The 19,574-nt window shown below is 38.3% G+C and overlaps 1 protein-coding gene across 4 annotated transcripts in view; it reads right to left on the minus strand.

Moving 5' to 3' along the window:
- Positions 1 to 211: 211 nt before the first annotated feature.
- Positions 212 to 19,574, minus strand: part of CRYZL1 (crystallin zeta like 1) — a 35,852-nt gene continuing 16,489 nt past the window's right edge. For 3 of the 4 annotated variants that reach the window (XM_030328383.1, XM_030328382.1, XM_030328384.1), the window contains 9 exons: positions 17,348 to 17,392; positions 15,568 to 15,636; positions 10,814 to 10,947; positions 9,425 to 9,536; positions 5,889 to 5,987; positions 4,722 to 4,843; positions 3,829 to 3,934; positions 1,303 to 1,348; positions 212 to 774 (listed from right to left, as the gene is read on the minus strand). In XM_030328383.1, coding sequence (XP_030184243.1) covers positions 675 to 774; positions 1,303 to 1,348; positions 3,829 to 3,934; positions 4,722 to 4,843; positions 5,889 to 5,987; positions 9,425 to 9,536; positions 10,814 to 10,947; positions 15,568 to 15,636; positions 17,348 to 17,392 — 833 coding nt within the window. In that variant the 3' untranslated portion in view covers positions 212 to 674. Of the gene's footprint in view, positions 775 to 1,302; positions 1,353 to 3,828; positions 3,935 to 4,721; positions 4,844 to 5,888; positions 5,988 to 9,424; positions 9,537 to 10,813; positions 10,948 to 15,567; positions 15,637 to 17,347; positions 17,393 to 19,574 lie in introns of all 4 variants that reach the window. The other variant, XM_030328385.1, reaches the window with a different exon arrangement.

Consider the following 19,574-nt stretch of genomic DNA (forward strand, 5'->3'; position numbering starts at 1 on the left):
GCCAACATCCCCCTGCCCAAAATAGAGAACCCTGGCAGGAAATCAGCGCGGCCTCCTATCCCCCGGCGCACGCAACACCACAGCAGCCCCCCCCCCCCCCACCCCGCCACGGCCCCCCACCCCGCATACACTGCAGCTGCCGCCGGCAAGTTATGGTGATGGTGCCGTTTGATCCCGAGGAAACCCTGAAATAAATGAATACTTGAAAAAATTTTAAAGTGTCTATGGACTAGATCTTTTGAGATTTGAAAATATATTCAAACGATTAAATTACGACAGCAAAGGCTAGCTAAGGAAAGATGGTACTGAGAACGGAGCTGATACAAAATGTTATTTTGACGTACCCAAAGACAACTTTATCAATAGAGTAGCGTGGCTTTTCTCAAAAGTAGTTTCTTCATGGAAAGAATTTTATAATCGAGGCAAATGTATGGAAACGACCAAAACGAATTTCAGAATATTCCCTGTGGATGTTATAGAATTGTCTTGACCGTTTTTGTAATTTTTCAAATACTTCTCAAAAATTTCAAGTAACTTTGAGCATGTTGACTCACAGCAGGAAAACCAAACAACTTGCTTTTAACTTCCTTGACTTTTCTGGCCAATTTCCAAGGAAACTCTGGCTTCAAGTATTGGAAGGGGTTTATCCGACTGATGTCTGAGAAAAAACAAAATTAAAATTGAACAACTTGCTTTTTTCTTCCTTGATTTTTCTGAACAACTTCCATGGAAACTTTCGCCTCATATAGTGGAATGGGTTCATCCAACTGAGGCCTGAAGAAGAATGAAATTATTAGAAAAGTTAGGTCAAGGTAGAGATGAGTAGAACACATAGGATGCTAGTTGACAACTGCTATAGTTCAACTCTATTATTTTAAATAATCCAAACAAACTCATCCATTAGTATTTCCAACGGTAAAAGTGGTTAAATTTTGAAGGGGAAAAATGCCTACTTTATCCACTCCCAGATCCAACTTTAAAAACCAAAACTGTACTTTTCCCTCTTCTCAAGCTATTGGTTATTTCACGTTGCTCTCGGAAGGGTGATGAGAAAAGCAAAGGTGGTGTGGTACCATATGGAACGGCATAAGGAGAAATCACCGGCCACTTCTATCTTAGGGAATACTTATTGGTGTATCACAAGATACACTTGGAGGAATACTAAAGAGCAGCTATTTAAACAAAATAGTAAAACATGGAGGCATTAAAGTATGCTGTGAATACTGAAACAGAAGCAGAAATGCTTGCCTTACCTCCTTGACAACAGAAAAATAAACAAGAGTGATTGGTTACTTAGCGTACCTAAAAACACCACTTGACAACTTCTCCATCACATCCTTTAAGATACGTAGCTGGAAAGATCGTTAAGGTGGCAATTAAGAGAGGGAGAACTGAACAAGGGAAGATGTTGGGCAGGTCACCCATTTAAGTTCAGCACTCTCAGAAGTTTGAGAATCTAAGTTACAGAAATACTGTAGGCTGTGAAGTTTACCTAGAACACAGGGAAATGCGGAACCGACCTGAGAGAAGTGGCGACATAAGAGGGCCTAAACATCTAAGGACAAGTGACGAAAGAAGCAAGCCTAATGCCTGGTCCTAAGTAATGACTAATGTTACCTCCAACCTGGAGAAATAAAATGGTGTCAGCTTTGCCTTTTAGCACTATGTATGATATTTTTAGTTAAAAAACAATTTTAGCACTCACGTCTCTTATGTTAGGTGCACATTTATTTACTAAACTGGCTGCTAATTAGCTCAAAATTTGTGTGCAGAAAAGTTAAACTGTGGTTTGTCGTGAAGGGAGTAAAAAATACTGTAAAATTAAGAAAAAAACATGTAGTCATTTAATTGAAATTATAATATTAGGATTGAGAGTATGTGATTGCTAGTGCTAGCGAATGACACATGCCATATAATCACACAGTTGGAAGGAGGTCTCTGTTAAATCACAAGCAGCAACTGGCTCATGTGTGAACCCACTGAGGGGTCCCCACAAATGAGGACTAAAGTCTGATTCCGGGACTTTAAAATTCAGGACTTTAGAAAATGTACATTAGAAAGCATGAACACAAACCATTTTATAGATTTTCTTAAAAAGGACCTAAAGAATATTCACATACTACAAATTCTCTACTTCTGTTAAATGAAAATGCCAACAGTAACTCTGAGAGAGTGTGTATAGGGAATTAAGTAACACAGGCAAAGCAGCCAGCCCAACTACTGACATGGAAGATTCAAAACACGCCATCTAATGGTCCTCTTAACACATGGTATTCTCTATTGTTAACATCCCATGATATTCTTTTTTTCAGTTTATTTTATTTTGAGAGAGAGGGAGAGAGAGTGTACGCAAGAGTGCAGGGGAGGACCAGAGAGGAGAGGGAGAGAATCCCAAGCCGGCTCCATGTTGTCATCATGGAGCCTGATGTGGGGCTCGAACCCATGAACCATGGGCTCACGGGCATGAACCATGAGATCACGAACTGAGATGAAATCAAGAGTCGCATACTTAACCAACTGAGCCACCCAAGTGCCCCATCATTCCATGATATTCTTGACAATTACAACATTAGTGGACAATTAAGTTGCTTAAAATTGAAATCTGAAGAATTCTTCTAGAGAGTTAAAAATTCATTTTCCAAATTTAATAGAAAAATATTTAATCAGAAATATTTTAAACTCACACATTCACTACATTAAGGGAAATTTCCAGTTTTGAAATGTATTTTGTAGGGGCGCCTAGCTGGCTTAGCTGGTAGAGCAGGTGACTCCTGATCTTGAAGTTGTGGGTTCGAGCCCCATAGTGGGTGTAGAGATTACTTAAAATCTTAAAAAAAGAGAAAGAAATGTATTTTTTAAAACTCAACATATGCAGGGTACTAATTAAATATTCCTATTTGAAAGCTCTGAATTGTCATTGCTCTTAGAGGAGGTGGGCCTTATAAGTACCATATGTATATACACACATTTAACAAAAGCAAAGTATGATATTCAGTAGAGAAAAACTCGTGGCTATGAAAGTGTCTTTCTTCACACACAGATATACCCTATTAGTAATAAGAACTTATATTTTATCCAATATATTAAAATTTTTACCAAGTGCAGCGGCCTTTAAAACAGTTACCTCCGAAGTAAAAGTTTTATTCTTAAGTTTGACCCTGCTCTAAAGAGAATTGGACCATTCTTTTGGAACTGATTTCACATTCTCAAGATAATATTTCATTACTTTCACCAAAACTGGAATGATTTGGCTTCATTCACCAGATTTTTCTCTAAATGAATTCCATAAAAAGAAAAAATCAAACCCATCTTCATTTGACCAAGATTTCCTGGCACTGCTAATCTTACAACACCCCACAAACTCTTTAATGCAGATAGGCATTCTGAAATGTCTTCTCTAATAGCTCCATGATAGCTTAGATTAAGGATGCAGCCTGTCAAGGTGATGTGTAATTTCTGTAATGACAAGTTGAAAATGAAACAAAATTTTGCATGTATCTTATGGTTTCTCTCCCATTCAACTCACAAACCAGCCAGACTGTCTGGGTGATTCCTGTCCCACCACTTTCTAGCTGCATCCTTGGGCATGTATTAACCTTTCTGTGCTTCAGTTTCTTCACCTGTGAGAGAGGGATAATGATAGTATTTACACTTCATAGTGCTGTTTCCATGTTTAAATAAATACCTACAGAGCACTTGGAATATTGTTTGCCATCTCAATGAGAGTTAGCTACTATTATTATTAATTATCATTATTAAAGAATTTAATGATGAGAGTACATGGTAAATTTCAAGCCAGAAACTCAAGTCAGTAGATAAAAAGGATATAAAGATATTTTCCCTGTTGTACATTTGACAAATTCCAAACTTCATCATTAAGGAAAGCCACCGTCGCTCCCTTGAGGAAAAGGCAATGGCTATCTGGAGGATCCAACTTGGAGAGAATACACAAAGATTGATCATTTGCTGTGAGTTTAATAGCAGAGGGATGATTGTTATCTTGAGCCAGAAAAACTTCTATGCAAATTAAATATCCAAAGCACAAATAATCAGCACACAAACTTCAGCAACAATATGTAAACTGTAATGTTTTCTTTTCTAATTCATTGTCCAAAAGGCCATCGTAGAGATGACAGAGTGGTAGCCTGTGTGTACACATTCACGAGTGCACGTGTGAGCACTGAGATTTCTGGCTGCTACTTACCAGTTATCTTCATGAGGATGTCGGAAAATCAGTGAAGATTAATATAGGAGAACTATGGTATTTGCATATCAACCACGATAATATTTAATTTGAATACTGTTGAGAAATATAATTTTGGTACACAATGTATAAACACACGTATGTAGTAAATTCCAATTTGAATAACTGGGAAGCTGTCATAATTTTATATAGAAAATATTTTGGTACGTATATGTCAACAATGTTGTTACTAAGAAAAAAAAAAAAACAACCTTATTTGAAATACTACTAAAAAATTCAAAAGTCACTATTTCCAAACCACTAAATGAAAGTTGAATGAACTCCTCTTCTAGGCACTATTTCTACATTTTGGCTGATATATACCTAAAGTAAAAAAAGAAAGCTACATTTCTTTGGAAACAGGTATAATTCAGAATTTATAATTTCTCTACATCTTGCCTCAAGAGACTTAGGCATTATTCTTTGTTAATAACATCCTTTTAGTGTAATAGTAATGCTTTATTGTTTCTGATAATACCTGCAGGTTTTCTTCTGTTGTTACCCAATGGCCTCCAACACCAAGAAGTGTGATGATATCATGTTTATGTGGTAGTAGTTGTAATTTTACAGCTGGTTCATCATCTTTACTATATAATCTCACTTACAAGGGAGTAGTTTACAAAAAGAGAGAGAGAGACAAGAAATATATTTTATAGTAATCTGGCAAAAATTTATTCTTCAAACTAGTCTTCTTTACTTTTTAATGTAGGAATGAGAAAGTTAGAAACAATAACACACAATATATTCAGACACCTTAAAATATACTTTTTGCATTAAAACTGGCCATAGAATTTACTCTAGATTTAATTATAAGTAAAATAACTAAAGACAAAAAACTTATTTTCATTTGAAAACCAGGCAAGCTAACATAACCGCTTTAATAATAACATTGATAGCTTACTTCTTTGGGAAAAGTTGACTTCTGATTAAGGAACTCAAGATAGTCATACTTTGACTTAATGATTGGAAATGTATATTTGAAAAGTTAATGAAGCACACATTCACTTCCATTGAAAGATTTTTCTAAGTTAATTTCAAGTCTTGAAAATACTGGTTAAAAACAAACACATTAAGATGGTCACAGACATATTCATCTATGATTCTCATCACAGAAGATAATCTTAACAAAGTACGAACAGAATCCCTTGGCAGGCTTGTGAATCCTATCTTTCATGTGCAATGGCACTACCTAAGTGTGTACAGATTAGGTGTTAAATAGATACTACCTAACAAAAGTTCAAGGAATACAAAAATGGAACAAAATTCTGTACTTTTTTCCAAACAGAGATTACAGAAGTCAACCGTCCAATGCAGGGCAGCCAGACACAGCAGAACTGACTAAGCATCTGGCTGAGATCTGAACTAATGTGGATCATCTGGGAACCACTGAGGAGATGTGTCCATTTCCCGTAGAGACACTTAAGCTCCAATGCCTGTATTTTAGAGATAAGCATGTTCTCCCTTCCAGACAGTGTTTACAATGGCAATAAAGAAGCTCCAGTTTAAATAGAAAGGTTAAAAACAGAACATGACATCAATTTAATAAGTATGTTAGTAATTATTCCCTGGTTATATATATTTATTTTGAAATCCATCCATCACACTACAAAAGTAACACAGACTACTGATTTAGTAAAGTACCCACCTCCAGCATCTAGGACAATATCTACTCCCAGGCCACCTGTTTCTTCTAAACAGCTTTCAGCAACATGGGCTTTCCCATTAGATACATCGATGACTCGGGCTGTAAAGGTCAGGAAGTCAGGCAATTGTAAGAAAAACAAGTAAATCTCTGTTCTCTGAAATGTGTTGAGTGGTTCAATTACTGGATCCAAACTGTACTTTTTCTTTTCTAAGCCAACAGTGGTAAGATCAATTTAAAGTAAGGGACTCTTCTATTACATTAAAAAAATATATTGAACATTTTGTGGATAATGTGTTCCAAGGCTTGTCTGTTCAACAGAGGACTGTTCCCTATAGCTAAAAGATATATAGCCAGAACAGAGAATCTGTAAACCCCAGAGATACATATATTAAGGCAGAGACTGAAAGATTAAGCAATTTCTCAAGTATATTTAGATTTAATAGAGTTTAAAGCTAAAAAGCCAAATATGTACTTGTGTGATACGGTACTTCTTTATTAGAGGCTGCTTTATCCTTTTTCAGTCATAGAAATCCACTCCCCGCCCCCACTGCCTTCCCCAGTTGTTCCCCAAAATGAAGAAAAATCATGAAGGTTAAGGGAACAAAACATGATTATTTTCAGCATAGTGAAAATTAAACTATTTTTAACGGGTTGCTTTAGAGTATTATATCAATAGAACAAGCCAATGAGCGAATAAAACAAAATCTCAGCTTTGAACTCACAAATGAAGACACAGGTTTATAATTTGTTTTGTATATTTTAGCACCTTTCCGTAAAAAAGAATTCCTCTTAGAGCTGCTCAGACTGGAGGTGTAGAACAACAGCGATCTAATATGTGGGCGACAGGTGAGCGTGGGGAGGACACAAGGAAAAGGGAACTGAGGCAGCCAGGAAGGGCAGGGTTAACCAGTAAGAAATCTTTCTCTTCAACCACACAGTTCATTTTCAAGCTCTTATAACTTTTTTCTCCAGTCCCTGCCTTAATCTTTCTTCCATGTCTTGGTTGCCTCTGCCAGAAGCGTAATGTAACAATGGGAGTAATGTAGGCTTCAATGGTAGACAAGGGTGGGTTCAAATCCCACTCCAATCCTTTCAGTCATATATCCTTGGACAAGCTAGTTAAATTCACTAGATGCTGTTCCCTGGTTCACGAACACAGGGTTGATGACTTAAGGACATATCATTCACATTAACACTCAATGAACCTTTCCTTCCTGCCTGCCTGCTCTTCACATGTACTCTGCTCATCCTATTTTCTCTTCATCTGTTAGTTTTTCCATTCCTATCTTTTTCGCTCCTTGTTCATTTTCTTCAGTCTCTATTTTCTTTTTTCCTTCCATACGCACTGTTGTGCGGTCAGGTTTAATCTTCTCATTTTTTGTTGAGCACATTTTTAAAAAATTCCAGTACAGTTAACATACAATGTTAAATTAGCTTCAGGTGTACAACATAGTGATTCAACAATTCTATACGTTACTTAGCACTCACCACGGTAAGTGTGCTGTCAATCCCCTTCACCTATTTCACCTGTCTCCCCACCCACCACCCCTCTGGTGACCATCAGTTTGTTCTCTAGAGTTGAATCTGTTTCTTAGTTTGTCTCTCTCTTTCTTCTTTTCTCCTTTACACATTTGTTTTGTTTCTTAAATTCCACCAGTGAAATCATAGGGTATTTGTCTTTCTCTGACTAGCTTATTTCGCTTAGCATTATACTCTCTAGCTCCATCCATGTTGTTGCAAATGGCAGGATTTCACTCTTTTTTATGGCAGAGTAATATTCCATTGCAGATAAACCACATTTTCTTTATACATTCATCTACCAATGGACACTTGGGCTGCTTCCATTACTTAGCTATTGTAAATATTAATGCTGCAGTAAACATATGGGTGCATGTATCCTTTTGAATTAGTGTTTTATATTTTATAGGTAAATACCCAGTAGTGTGATTACTGAATCACAAGGTATTTCCATTTTTAACTCTTTGAGGAACCTCCATATTGTTTTCCACAGTGGCTGCACCAATTTGCATTCCCTCCAGCAGTGCATTAGGGTTCCTATTTCTCCATATCCTCTCCAACACTTGTAGTTTGTTATTGATTTTAGCCATTCTGACAGGTGTGAGAGGATAGCTCATTGTAGTTTTGATTTGCATTTCCCTGATGATGACAGCTGTTGAGCATCTTTTCATGTCTGTTGGCCATCTTTATTTCTTTGGAGAAACATGTATTCGTATCTTTAGCCCATTCATAATTGGATTATTTGCTTTCTGAGTGTTGATTTGCATAAGTTCTTTATAAATATTGGATACTAACTCTATCAGAGACGTCACTTGTAAATATCTTCTCCCATTCAGTAGGTTGTCTTTTAGTTTTGCTGATTGTTTCCTTTGCTGTGCAGAAGCTTTTTCTTTTGATGTAGTCCCAATAGTTTATTTTTGCTTTTGTTTCCCTTGCCTCAAGAGACATATCTAGAAAAATGTTGCTATGTCAATGTCAGAGAAATTACTGCCTGTCCTCTTTTCTAGGATTTTTATAGTTTCACGCCTCACATTTAAGTCCCTAGGTTCACTTTTTTTTTTTAATTTTTTTTTTTCAACGTTTATTTATTTTTGGGACAGAGAGAGACAGAGCATGAACGGGGGAGGGGCAGAGAGAGAGGGAGACACAGAATCGGAAACAGGCTCCAGGCTCTGAGCCATCAGCCCAGAGCCTGACGCGGGGCTCGAACTCACGGACCGCGAGATCCTGACCTGGCTGAAGTCGGACGCTTAACTGACTGCGCCACCCAGGCGCCCCTAGGTTCACTTTTTTAAGAGCTCCCCAGTCTCCACCATGTCCTATTCATTATAAACTACATCTGAGCTGGGTTTTCTGTGTAAGTGGATCATCTTCCTTCCTAGTGTATCACAGAAAACAGACAACTTTAGAGGTATATATCACTGGGTAAAAGAGGTTGAGAAACCTACAAGGTGATACAAACATATATTGATTTATTGAGTAAAACAAAGAGGTATCAGGTACTGTGAAACTGTGTCAAAGTTCAGCTAATTCAAACTTGGGTAAGTTGCTAACAATGGGGCAAAAAAGAAAAAACACTGAGAAATGTAGGTTTAAAAAGAATAAAAATTAAAACTATCACTTAGGTAAACTTGGACTTAGCGCAGATACTAAGTACATTTTATCAGTGACTTTCCTTTGGGAGTTTGTACTTTGTTTTACGAGTACAGCCTTTAAAGCGATATGCCTTTGGGGCGCCTGGGTGGCTTGGTCGGTTAAGCGTCCGACTTCCGCTCAGGTCATGATCTCATGGTCTGTGAGTTCGAGCCCCGCGTCGGGCTCTGTGCTGACAGCTCAGAGCCTGGAGCCTGATTCAGATTCTGTGTCTCCCCCTCTCTCTGCCCCTCCCCTGTTCATGCTCTCTCTCTGTCTCAAAAATAAATAAACGTTAAAAAAAATAATAATAATTAAAAAAATAATAAAGTGATATGCCTTTAAAATTTTCTGTTTAAAAGTCTGTGTTGAGTAATATTACCCACCTAGAGAAGGCCTAAGTCTTTCAAGGCATTGCTTGTCTTCGAGGCTGCCTGCTGTGGAAATCACTTTGGCTCCTCTGTGGTGTGCTAACTGAATAGCTATCATACCAAGTGCCTGTGTGGAAAAAAAATACAAAATAGGTTTATAGATATAAGGCAGAAGCCACAGCTAACTTCTTTTATAGGCTGTTTAATAAAGTATAATAGTTTGAGTGCTACTTTAGTATAGTTTTTAATGTTATCTGATAAAATAAGGAAAAACAATATGGACAAGGTTGAGACATTTGGTTGACTTGCTTCCTCACAAGGAGTGGCAGAACAGGTGCATGTACCACCTGCTCTCACCCAGTCTGGCCACTGCATGTAATTTCAAGATGGGGGGCTGCATTCAGACACTTGGCCTCAGAAAGAGAAAAATGGGCTTTTACGGGCCTTGTCAGCACGGTGGTCTAAGCTAACTTCATATTATGTGTGAGTCTAGCTACTTGTCTTTTAAAGATCAAAGCACCTTCAAAAGATCCATCCTTTTGCTGACCTGAGGGGTCAGTTCAGGGAAAACCTATTATCTTGATGCTGGACATCAGGCTGAAGCCAATGACAAAGACCGGTCTGCCTGTTTTGCAAAAGAAAAGCAGGGGAAATAAGAATTTTCATTAACCGCCAGACAGAAAATAAAACTATAACAACTCACCCCAAGTTTTGTAACATTGTGTTTGTAACAGAATCTATTTTTATGTAGTTTTAATGTCTTGAGCTATTCTTTTGGTGGTACATGTAATATGTTGACATTAGAAATATTTCTTACCTTGTGTGATCCATCTGTAAATGCAATCAATACCTTATTAACGTAAGTGTGAGGGATATACAAAATTTGTAGGGAGTTTTAGGGCATTGCTTCAAAGATTTCATGAGCTATTTCAGGCTTTGTGTAATAGGCATAAAAACACAGCTTGTCTTCTTTTTTAATGTACTAGCAGATTCAAAGTAATAAGAAACTAAATATACTTAAGAAGTTTTATCTCCTATTAATAAAGGCTGCCTATTTTAACAAAATGGGAATTTGATAAAGAAATCAATGAATAAGCAGTTGGCAAAGAATTATATCAGCAAGTGGATGGCCTGTTTCCTAAGTTTGCTGGATTTTGATCTTTTTTTTTTATTTACTTATTTTGAGGGAGACAGAGACAGCACAAGTGGGGGAGGGGCAGAAAAAGAGGGAGAGAGAAACCCAAGCAGGCTCCATGCTGTCAGCTTAGGGCCTGATGTGGGGCTCGAACTCACAAAATATGAGATCATGACCTGAGCTGAAACCGAGAGTCAGACGCTCAACCGACTGAGCCACCCAGGTGCCCCAATTTTGATCTGTTTCTTAACAGAACTATTAGCACCTACACTTGCTCCATCCATTATCAGCACTGATTTTCCAGAAGAGAGATGAGAAAGATAATGCAGAGCTGTATAGGCTCGCACTCCATCCCGAATGGTTCCAGCGGCTTCTGTCCATGTAACTTTTTCTGGCTTGTGAACTGTCAGAAAGAACAAGAGTAAACAATCAGTTTGCAAGTCCCATTAATTCTGCCTCCTGGATCTCTGGATCTCTGTTTCTCTCCATCTCTGGCTCCCACCCTGGTGCTGGCCCAAGCCTCTACTCCTATTATCCTTACCTACATTTCGGTTTCTCTAGTTCCATTCTCACCCATACATAGTGCACCCTCAGCATAGGAGCTTGTATGTGTGTGCATTTTTTAAACATTATATTCTGAAATAAAACCCATGCAGGGGTGCCTGGGTGGCTCAGTCCGGTTAAGCATCTGACTCTTGATTTAGGCTCAGGTCATGATCTCATGGTTCGTGAGTTTGAGCCCCGTGTCAGGCTCTGCACTGATAGCACGGAGCATGCTTGGGATTCTCTCTCTCTCCTTCTCTCTGTCCCTCCCCTGCTCAGGTATGCCCTCTCTCTCTCTCTCAAAATAAATAAACATGAAAAAAAAAAAGAATTACACATTAAAAAAACCATATGCAATAAAGTACATGAAACATAAGTACAGATGGATGAATAAATACAGAGCAAATATACAAGTAATCACCACCCTAACAGCCCACACCCCAACAGCCTTAGCCTGGTCTCTCTGGCCAGAGGCTGCCACCATTCTAACTTAATTTCTTATTCACCTTCCTAGTTTATGACCCAAGTATGCATTCCTAAACATTGTCATTTAGTTTTGCCTGTTTCTGAACTTTATCTAAACGGAATCATAGCATATGCATTCTTTTCTATCTTGCTTTTCCTCTCAGCATTGTTTTTAAGACATGCCCCTTTGTGTAAACGTGGCTGCAGTGCTTTCATTCTTACGGTGTTTTATGGCATTCCACTACATGAAAACACGTTCATTTGGTGACCCACTTTCCAGTTTGGGGGCATTTGTGTCGTTCTCAGATGTTGGCAGTTATAAACAATGCTGCTAAGCATGCTCTCATATAAAAGATGGTGTTATGCTGTTGCATGGGTTTTCTCTAGGCTATTACTTGGGAACGGAAATCCCAGGTTACAGGTATACTGCCTTCAACTTTACTGCATACTGGCGAAGTGGCTGTATGAATTTATTTTCCCATAGCTGTGTAAACAGAACTCCTATTACTGTGAACGTCTCTATCAACCCCTCGTATTAGTATACATTCTTACCGATCATGTGGCTGTGTAATGGTTTCTTAATGTGACTTCAACTTGCTTTTCCCTCACTACTGCTAACGCTGAGCACCTTTCTGTGTTTCTTGGCCATCTGGAATTCCTTTGGTGAAGTAATTGTTCAAGTGTTTTATCAATTTTTCTGTTATTTTTGTCTTTTCTTATTGATTTATAGGAATTTATCTAATATCTATCTATCTATCTATCTATCTATCTATCTATCTATCTATCTATCTATTATAGAGAGAGCACATGTGTGTGAGGGGTAGAGGGAGAGAAAGAGAAAACCTCAAGCAGGTCTCATGCTCAGTGTGGAGCCTGACACAGGGCTTGATCCCATAACCCTGGGATCATGACTTGGGCTGAAATCAAGAGTTGGATGTTTAACCTACCGAGACACCCAGGCGCCCCTAATTTATAGGAATTTAAAATATATTCTAGATGAATCATTCACTTGTTTATGTGTTATAAATATTATTTTCAACTTTATAACTTCTTCTCAATCTCTTTCATGATGGCTTTGGAAAACAGAAGTATCAGAATGATCTTTTAAAAACATAAATAACATGCTAACATTGATCTGTTTAAAATTCATCAATGGCTTAACAACACACTTGAAACAAAATGCAAACTCCTAATATAGTTTAAAGAGCTCTATATGATCTGATCATTAAGCTGTTCCTTAATACATTTAATCATTAGGCTCTTATGCTGTACACCAAATGTGATTTTTTAAAAAAAATTTATTTATTTACGGAGAGAGAGTGAGAGAGCGCAGGCAGAGGAGGGGTGCAGGGAGAAAGAGAGAGAATCCCAAGCAGGCTCCATGCTCAGTGTGTAGCTTGACATAAGGCTCGATCCCACAACCCTGGGATCATGACCTGAGCCGAGATCAAGAGACGCTCAACCGACTGAGCTACCCAGGTGCCCCCAAATGTGGGCGCCTAAGGTCAACTTTATTACACTTCCCTAGTCTTTACTAGCTCTTTCAGATGTTTTTCCTCAAAAGTTGAGATGGTACAGTACAGGACAGTGAGCATTGCATTTACCAAATGGTGCCATCTAGTGGGCAAGTGAGTACCTACACATACACGCTGTGCCATCTAGTGGGCAAGTGAGTACTTACGCGTACACGCTGAAAATGTTCAGACAGGCAAGGCATTAAAATAGAGCACCAGATGGTATCACACATGGTACTTTATTCTTTACCAAACTCTTAAAGATACCTATTCTCCCAATTTTCTTGATTATAAAATGCAGTTCAGGGTAATTAATTTGTCTGAGGCCATATAGCTAATAAATGTGAATGCCTGACTCTAAAGTACATCTACTCGCACAGTGCATGCTCAAGATACATGAAGTTTATTTTTGTTTCTGGGCAATGTCTTCCATTATAAGAATTAGGGCTACCTATATTTTCATTAAGAAATCAAACATGTAGTCCTTTAAAAAATGCTAACAGTAATAAAACTACACTTAGATAGCAAAGGGTCTAACATTCCATGGTTACACGTGGTTTAATGTTGAGGTTCTTGCTTTTGTGTTAGGTGATGATCCACAAGTGTTTATTATGTTATAGAAACTGAAAATGTAAATAAAAGAGCCATGTAAGGACCATAACAACAGCATATCAAACCCAAGAATTACAATTTCAATTCTATCTTAGGTCTAATAAAATAATGCAGAAAATGTGTACCAAACTTGGAATGAAAAAATTATTCTTTGACATAAATGTCTTAAGAACTGAAAGCACAAAAGAGCTGGAAGAATTACTCAGCTTCTTAACTTTAATATTCTGTAAAATGATTAATAAGACATTTTGGGGACGCTGTTTGGAACCTAATTCTTTGGTTTCGTGATAGAACAGACTTATTTGAAGGTGATTGGGTGCTGAACTTTCATTTAAAAAAATCATTAAAGAATTAGTAGAGACTAAAAGAGTTGTGCTACACTGAATATTTCCTCCTGCAAATCTTCAGGGACTGTACTGAAATTATTTCCTCTTTTGTTGGAGCTGCAACAGGGCTTAGAGGGTATCTAGTTTGGTGAATGTGTCCAGTGTCTTGCCCAAAGACAAGCTGTCACAGTAAGTGGTCATTCTGAAAGTTCCTCTTTCAAAGAAACATTTTACTGTATTTTCTTTCTTAAGGAATATCTGGAATTGTATTCTTTATAGATGTTAACGGATTTCTGGACAATAATATTCCTGATTTGTAGGAAAATAAAAGGTCTTTTGTGTGGGTTGCTTGTCTTGGTTTAAGCTTTATAGCTAGGAAACTAATGTTCCAATTTGCTTTTCTCCTTCTGGTCCATTTTATAATTCTCCAGTGTTCAGCAACAGCTAAAAGAATGGGCCTTATTTTGTTCGTTTTTTCAATACTTAACTTTCTATACCAATTTAATTTAGGGAACTTAGTCAAAACTCAAGCCTGGGAATCCAAATGAAAGGTTTTAGTTGATTCCACAGTTACAAGGTTCTCAAAAGGATAGCTGAAATAAGGCCCAACGACATTCTGGGATCAAAAATAGTACAGTTACCTGTAATAAAGCTAGTGATGGTCCTCAATTTTCAAATTGCATGCATCAAAATAGCTATGGATCAAAGACTTTCATGGCATGGTATCTGAAAGTGAGCTGTATCATTCAAAGGAAGACACATAGTTGGCTCCATTATCTAGGTTTAATACACATATAAATAAGCACAGGCCCCAGATTTCCAGAAAAATGCCTTTTGAAATTAATCAAAAAAAAAAAATCTTTTAATGTTTATTTATTTTTGAGAGAGAGAGCGAGAGCGAGAGCATGAGCAGGGAAAGGGCAGAGAGAGAGGGAGACACAGAATCCAAAGCAGGCTCCAGGCTCCAAGCTGTCAGCACAGAGCCCGACACGGGGCTCAAACCCACAAACTGTGAGATCATGACCTGAGCTGAAGTCGGGTGCTTAACTGACTGAGCCACCCAGGCACCCCTGAAATTAATTTTTTTAAACTACATTCTACCCCCACCATGGGGCTTGAACTCACAACCCTAAGATAAAGAGTCACATGCTCTACTGACTGAGCCACCCAGGAGCCCTTAGATTTTTGTACATTTTTAAGTTCAATTGATAACCAAGAAAAAGAAGTTAAAAAAAAAAAAATTCTTCACCTGAAACTAACATGACATTGTATGCCAACTATACTTCAATTAAAAAAAGATTCTGATCAGGGATATAATTTCAAAGTCAAGAAAGAAACCACTTTTCAAATCTCTGTCCATGGTAGTGTAAGTGAAACTTAAAGGTCTATATATTGTTTGGTCTGAATATGAATTTTACTGATATTAATATAAGCTAGCAGTGTTCATGTGACCAGCCAACAGTTATTTATTACTCAAGGTAGATGCAAATACAACACAATGTTACTAAACACCACGCATCAAAGACGTAAGACTCACATGGGCTGCAAAAGACTGGCACGTACCCAAGTAATGCTCGTGCACTCTAACAACTTCACAAAGCCCGGGGTCTTCAGAATCTAGTGGCAGAATTCCTGGAAATTAACAGGAGAAACTTAAGGGAAACAATCTCAAAATGAATTCGCTACTAATGAGTTGCTGGTATTAGTCTAAATTTTGTTCAATGGAATTTTGAGGAGGATTCCAGTCATTACTAGTGTGGGGAAGGGAGAGACCTCAGAAGTATGGAAGGGAAGTGGATTGTTCATTTTCTGTCATGCATGCTCATCACCTGTACTATCTTTTACTCCCTCTTCTTTCACCTTGGAGTGATGGTAAAGGCAGTGGCCAATGTACAGAGCCAAGTCAGAGTCTTGGGGGCATCTGGTTCCTCATTAAAATTGTCCCTGGTGAATAGCTACCTTCCCACAGTTTGGTTCTTTTTTTTTTTTTTTTCAACGTTTATTTATTTTTGGGACAGAGAGAGACAGAGCATGAACGGGGGAGGGGCAGAGAGAGAGGGAGACACAGAATCGGAAACAGGCTCCAGGCTCTGAGCCATCAGCCCAGAGCCTGATGCGGGGCTCGAACTCACGGACCGCGAGATCGTGACCTGGCTGAAGTCGGACGCTTAACTGACTGTGCCACCCAGGCGCCCCTGGTTTGGTTCTTTAAGACACCCCAGTACACTTCCAGTAAAATCCCATTTCCTCTACGCTAGTTTGATTTTATTTTTGGTCTCTTATAAAAAGAATCTTGAGTAACACACTGTCATTGACTTCTTGGACAAATCAGGATATGAAAGACAGAAATAAATACTCCAAGAAACATAGGAGTCAAAGGCAATACCAGAAAAAGCTGATGAAAACCTCTCTACAAATCTGTTTTCAACAACTTCAAGCAAGCCATAAAGTAAAATATTTTCTCGGTTTAGGTGAATATCTTCCTATGAATATTTTTCCATAGAGAAAGGGTTAATTTTTGAGACTACTATTAAAGTCATATTTTATATGTTTGTGTGACTGTTAGGATAGAATAGTATAAATATATGTATTTGCAAAATAGTATTCACTCTGGATTTCTAAAATAGCCAATAAACTAAGTGTTTCCCGTAAAATTTTGGTTTTACAAGAGTAGAGAGGGAGCATCTCTGCGAAATGCAAGCTGGATATGGAGAGCAGGGCCTCCATATGGCCTGGCAGACAGCAGTCTTCAAGCAGGTGACCTGTGACTGCATTTCTCAGAGTCTGCAGTCTAGCCACAGACTGGGGTCCTGTCAAGAAAGGACGGTACCGAGGGAGGGGAGGGTGGGTGATGTGTATTGAGGAGGGTACCTTTTGGGATGAGCACTGGGTGTTGTAGGGAAACCAATTTGACAATAAATTTCATATATTGGAAAAAAAAAAAAAAAAAGAAAGGACGGTACCAACCACAGTAACAACTATGGTCATCTTTCCATCTACAATATTGTTCAATAGTCAAATATTAGAAAGTATTAATGTGAATGGAACTAGAGGGTAAGGAATCTACTCCTGAAATCATTATTGCACTACATGCTAACTAACTTGGATGTACATTAAAAAATTAAATTAAAAAAAAAGAAAGTTTTAAATATTCTGTTATTGAGAGTGAATTCTCAATTTTCTTCATTGATGGATATCTGCAAGCAAATTCCAAAAAGTCAGGATATATGTATTCTTCCATACAAAGCAGGGGACACAATAAACATTAATAACTGTCTCAGAAAAAGAAGAGATGACAGTAAAATAGATTGGACTTGAAATAGGGCTATAAATTGTAACTTACCAACAACTTCATCATCTGGTTGAAAGAATGATACCTTGTTTCCAACTAAAGAGGGGAGAAAATCAACAATTCGGATTGTGAGGTTATTAAATACTACTCAATTACTTAGCTATTGAAACAAATCCATGGGTTTATATTAAAAAAAAGCCACTGACTCCGAGGAAAGGCCAAGAACTTCTAGGGCATTTCATGGTCTATAAATACTGTAGAATAGAGTACTTCAAATATGGATTCTCCACATAATTCTCCATAAAATCTGGGTCATGTGGCTGTTGACACCACAGAGAAGGATGTCTCTCTCTTTAGCTAAGGATGAAGGAAAATAATTGACTCCACAACTCTTATGAGGATTATACTGCTTTCCACCCCTCCTGTGGCTGGCCCAATCTTCTATCATTATTTTAGTTGCAGAACCTCAGACACACAATGGCAGATTCTGGTAAGAGTCATGCATAAAATTACTTTGATTTGGAATTACAATAAAAATAAATTCACACTGGTGCCAAGAGATTTCTTGGAACTACACAGAAATGATAGTTACACTTTCTCTGCACATGTAGAGAAAAAGCCTCTACAGTTAATTCTTCTTTTTGTTTTTTTTTTAAAGGACAACAATCTTGGCCTCCTCTTTTATTATTATTTTTTTAATTTATTAATTTGAGAGGGGCAGGGAGACAGAGCACATGTGTGAGCTCACGAATGGAGGAGGGGCAGAGAAGGAGGGAGAGAGAGGAATCCCAAGCAGGCTCTGCACTGTCAGCACACAGCTCAGTGTGGGGCTCGAACCCACAAACTGTGAGATCATGACCTGAGTTGAAACCAAGAGTTGGACACTTAACTGAATGAGCCACCCAGGCGCCTCTCAGTCAATTCTTTAGAATATTTTTGTTCAAATAGTTACAAGAAGAAAGGAGAGGAAACCCCAAACATCATTGAATGCCTACTTGTAGTAGGCATTCAGCCCATGAGGTAGGCATTATTAGTCCTCGTTACCAGACACCGAAACTGAGGTAGTTCAAGGAAGGAAGATGGAAGCTGGAAATCTGGAAGTGGCCTCTGTGGCTGGACAGCAGCAAGATAGTTCCAGAAACCATCTGTTGGTGCTCCACGAGATACCCTAAGTTTGATATTCCTACTTTTAAGTCCTCTTTTCACAGTTTGCTCTTTCTTTGGATCCCTCCTGCACCAACATCCCTCAGTATTTGCGGCTTCTGATGCACTATACTTTCCTTTCCCTTCCCTTTCCTTTCCCTTTCCCTTCTGCTGCTGTGCAATCTTCCTGGGATCACTCTCATCTTTTTCGATTGGCTTCCTTCACACTCCTTTCAGTTGTCCCCCAAAGAGTGGCTATGGCTCTTCTCCATTTCTACTCTCTCCCTGAGTGAGCTCAACAATTCTGATTTCAAATACAACTGATATGTGGACAACTGTCAAATATATACAATCCTAGCACAGAACTCTTTGCTTTTAATTTTTTATTTATTGAGAGAGAGAGAGTGAGAGAGAGAGAGAGCGCGCACAAACCAGGGAGGGGCAGAGAAAGGGAGAGACAGAATGCTAAGCAGGCTCCACGCCATCAGTGCAGAGCCCAATGTGGCGTTCGAACTCATGAACCATGAGATCGTGACCTGAGCAGAGATCAAGAGTCAGATGCTTACTGACTGTGCCACCCAGGCGCCCTTCCTATCTTTGAGTTTAAACTCATATATTGCTTACTAGACCTTTCCAGTCAGATGTCATTTATGTACCTTGAACTCAACAAGCATACATCTAAACTTACCATCTTCCTCCAAATCAGATCCTATTCTCTTCTCAATTAGTGGCACCAATTCATACCTTAACCAGAATCGGGTAAATCACTCCTGGCTCTTAAACCTGTTTTTATTTCCCTGTTGCAGTTAATTATTCAGTCCTGCTGACTTTATTTCCTCAGTATTTCATGAACACATACCTCTGCCACCACTGTCTAGTCTAGTTTATGGACTTTGTCATCTCTTGCCTGTTAGTCTATGCCTCAACCAGTCCTCTTGCCTACAGCCTCAAAAGTACCCTTCATATGGCCACAACAATAATCTCCCTAAAACCCAATCTGACATATGAAGCTCATTATGGCTCTAGCCCTTGTCTACCTTCCTGCTTCATATTTTGGGGGGAAGGAATCAGTGTTCATATCATTAAAATATTTTGTTATCTTTAATTCTGCTGTTTTTAAAGGAGAATTTTAACA

The sequence above is a fragment of the Lynx canadensis genome, chromosome C2, assembly GCF_007474595.2.
Source record: "Lynx canadensis isolate LIC74 chromosome C2, mLynCan4.pri.v2, whole genome shotgun sequence".
In the NCBI taxonomy this organism is placed as follows: domain Eukaryota; kingdom Metazoa; phylum Chordata; class Mammalia; order Carnivora; family Felidae; genus Lynx; species Lynx canadensis.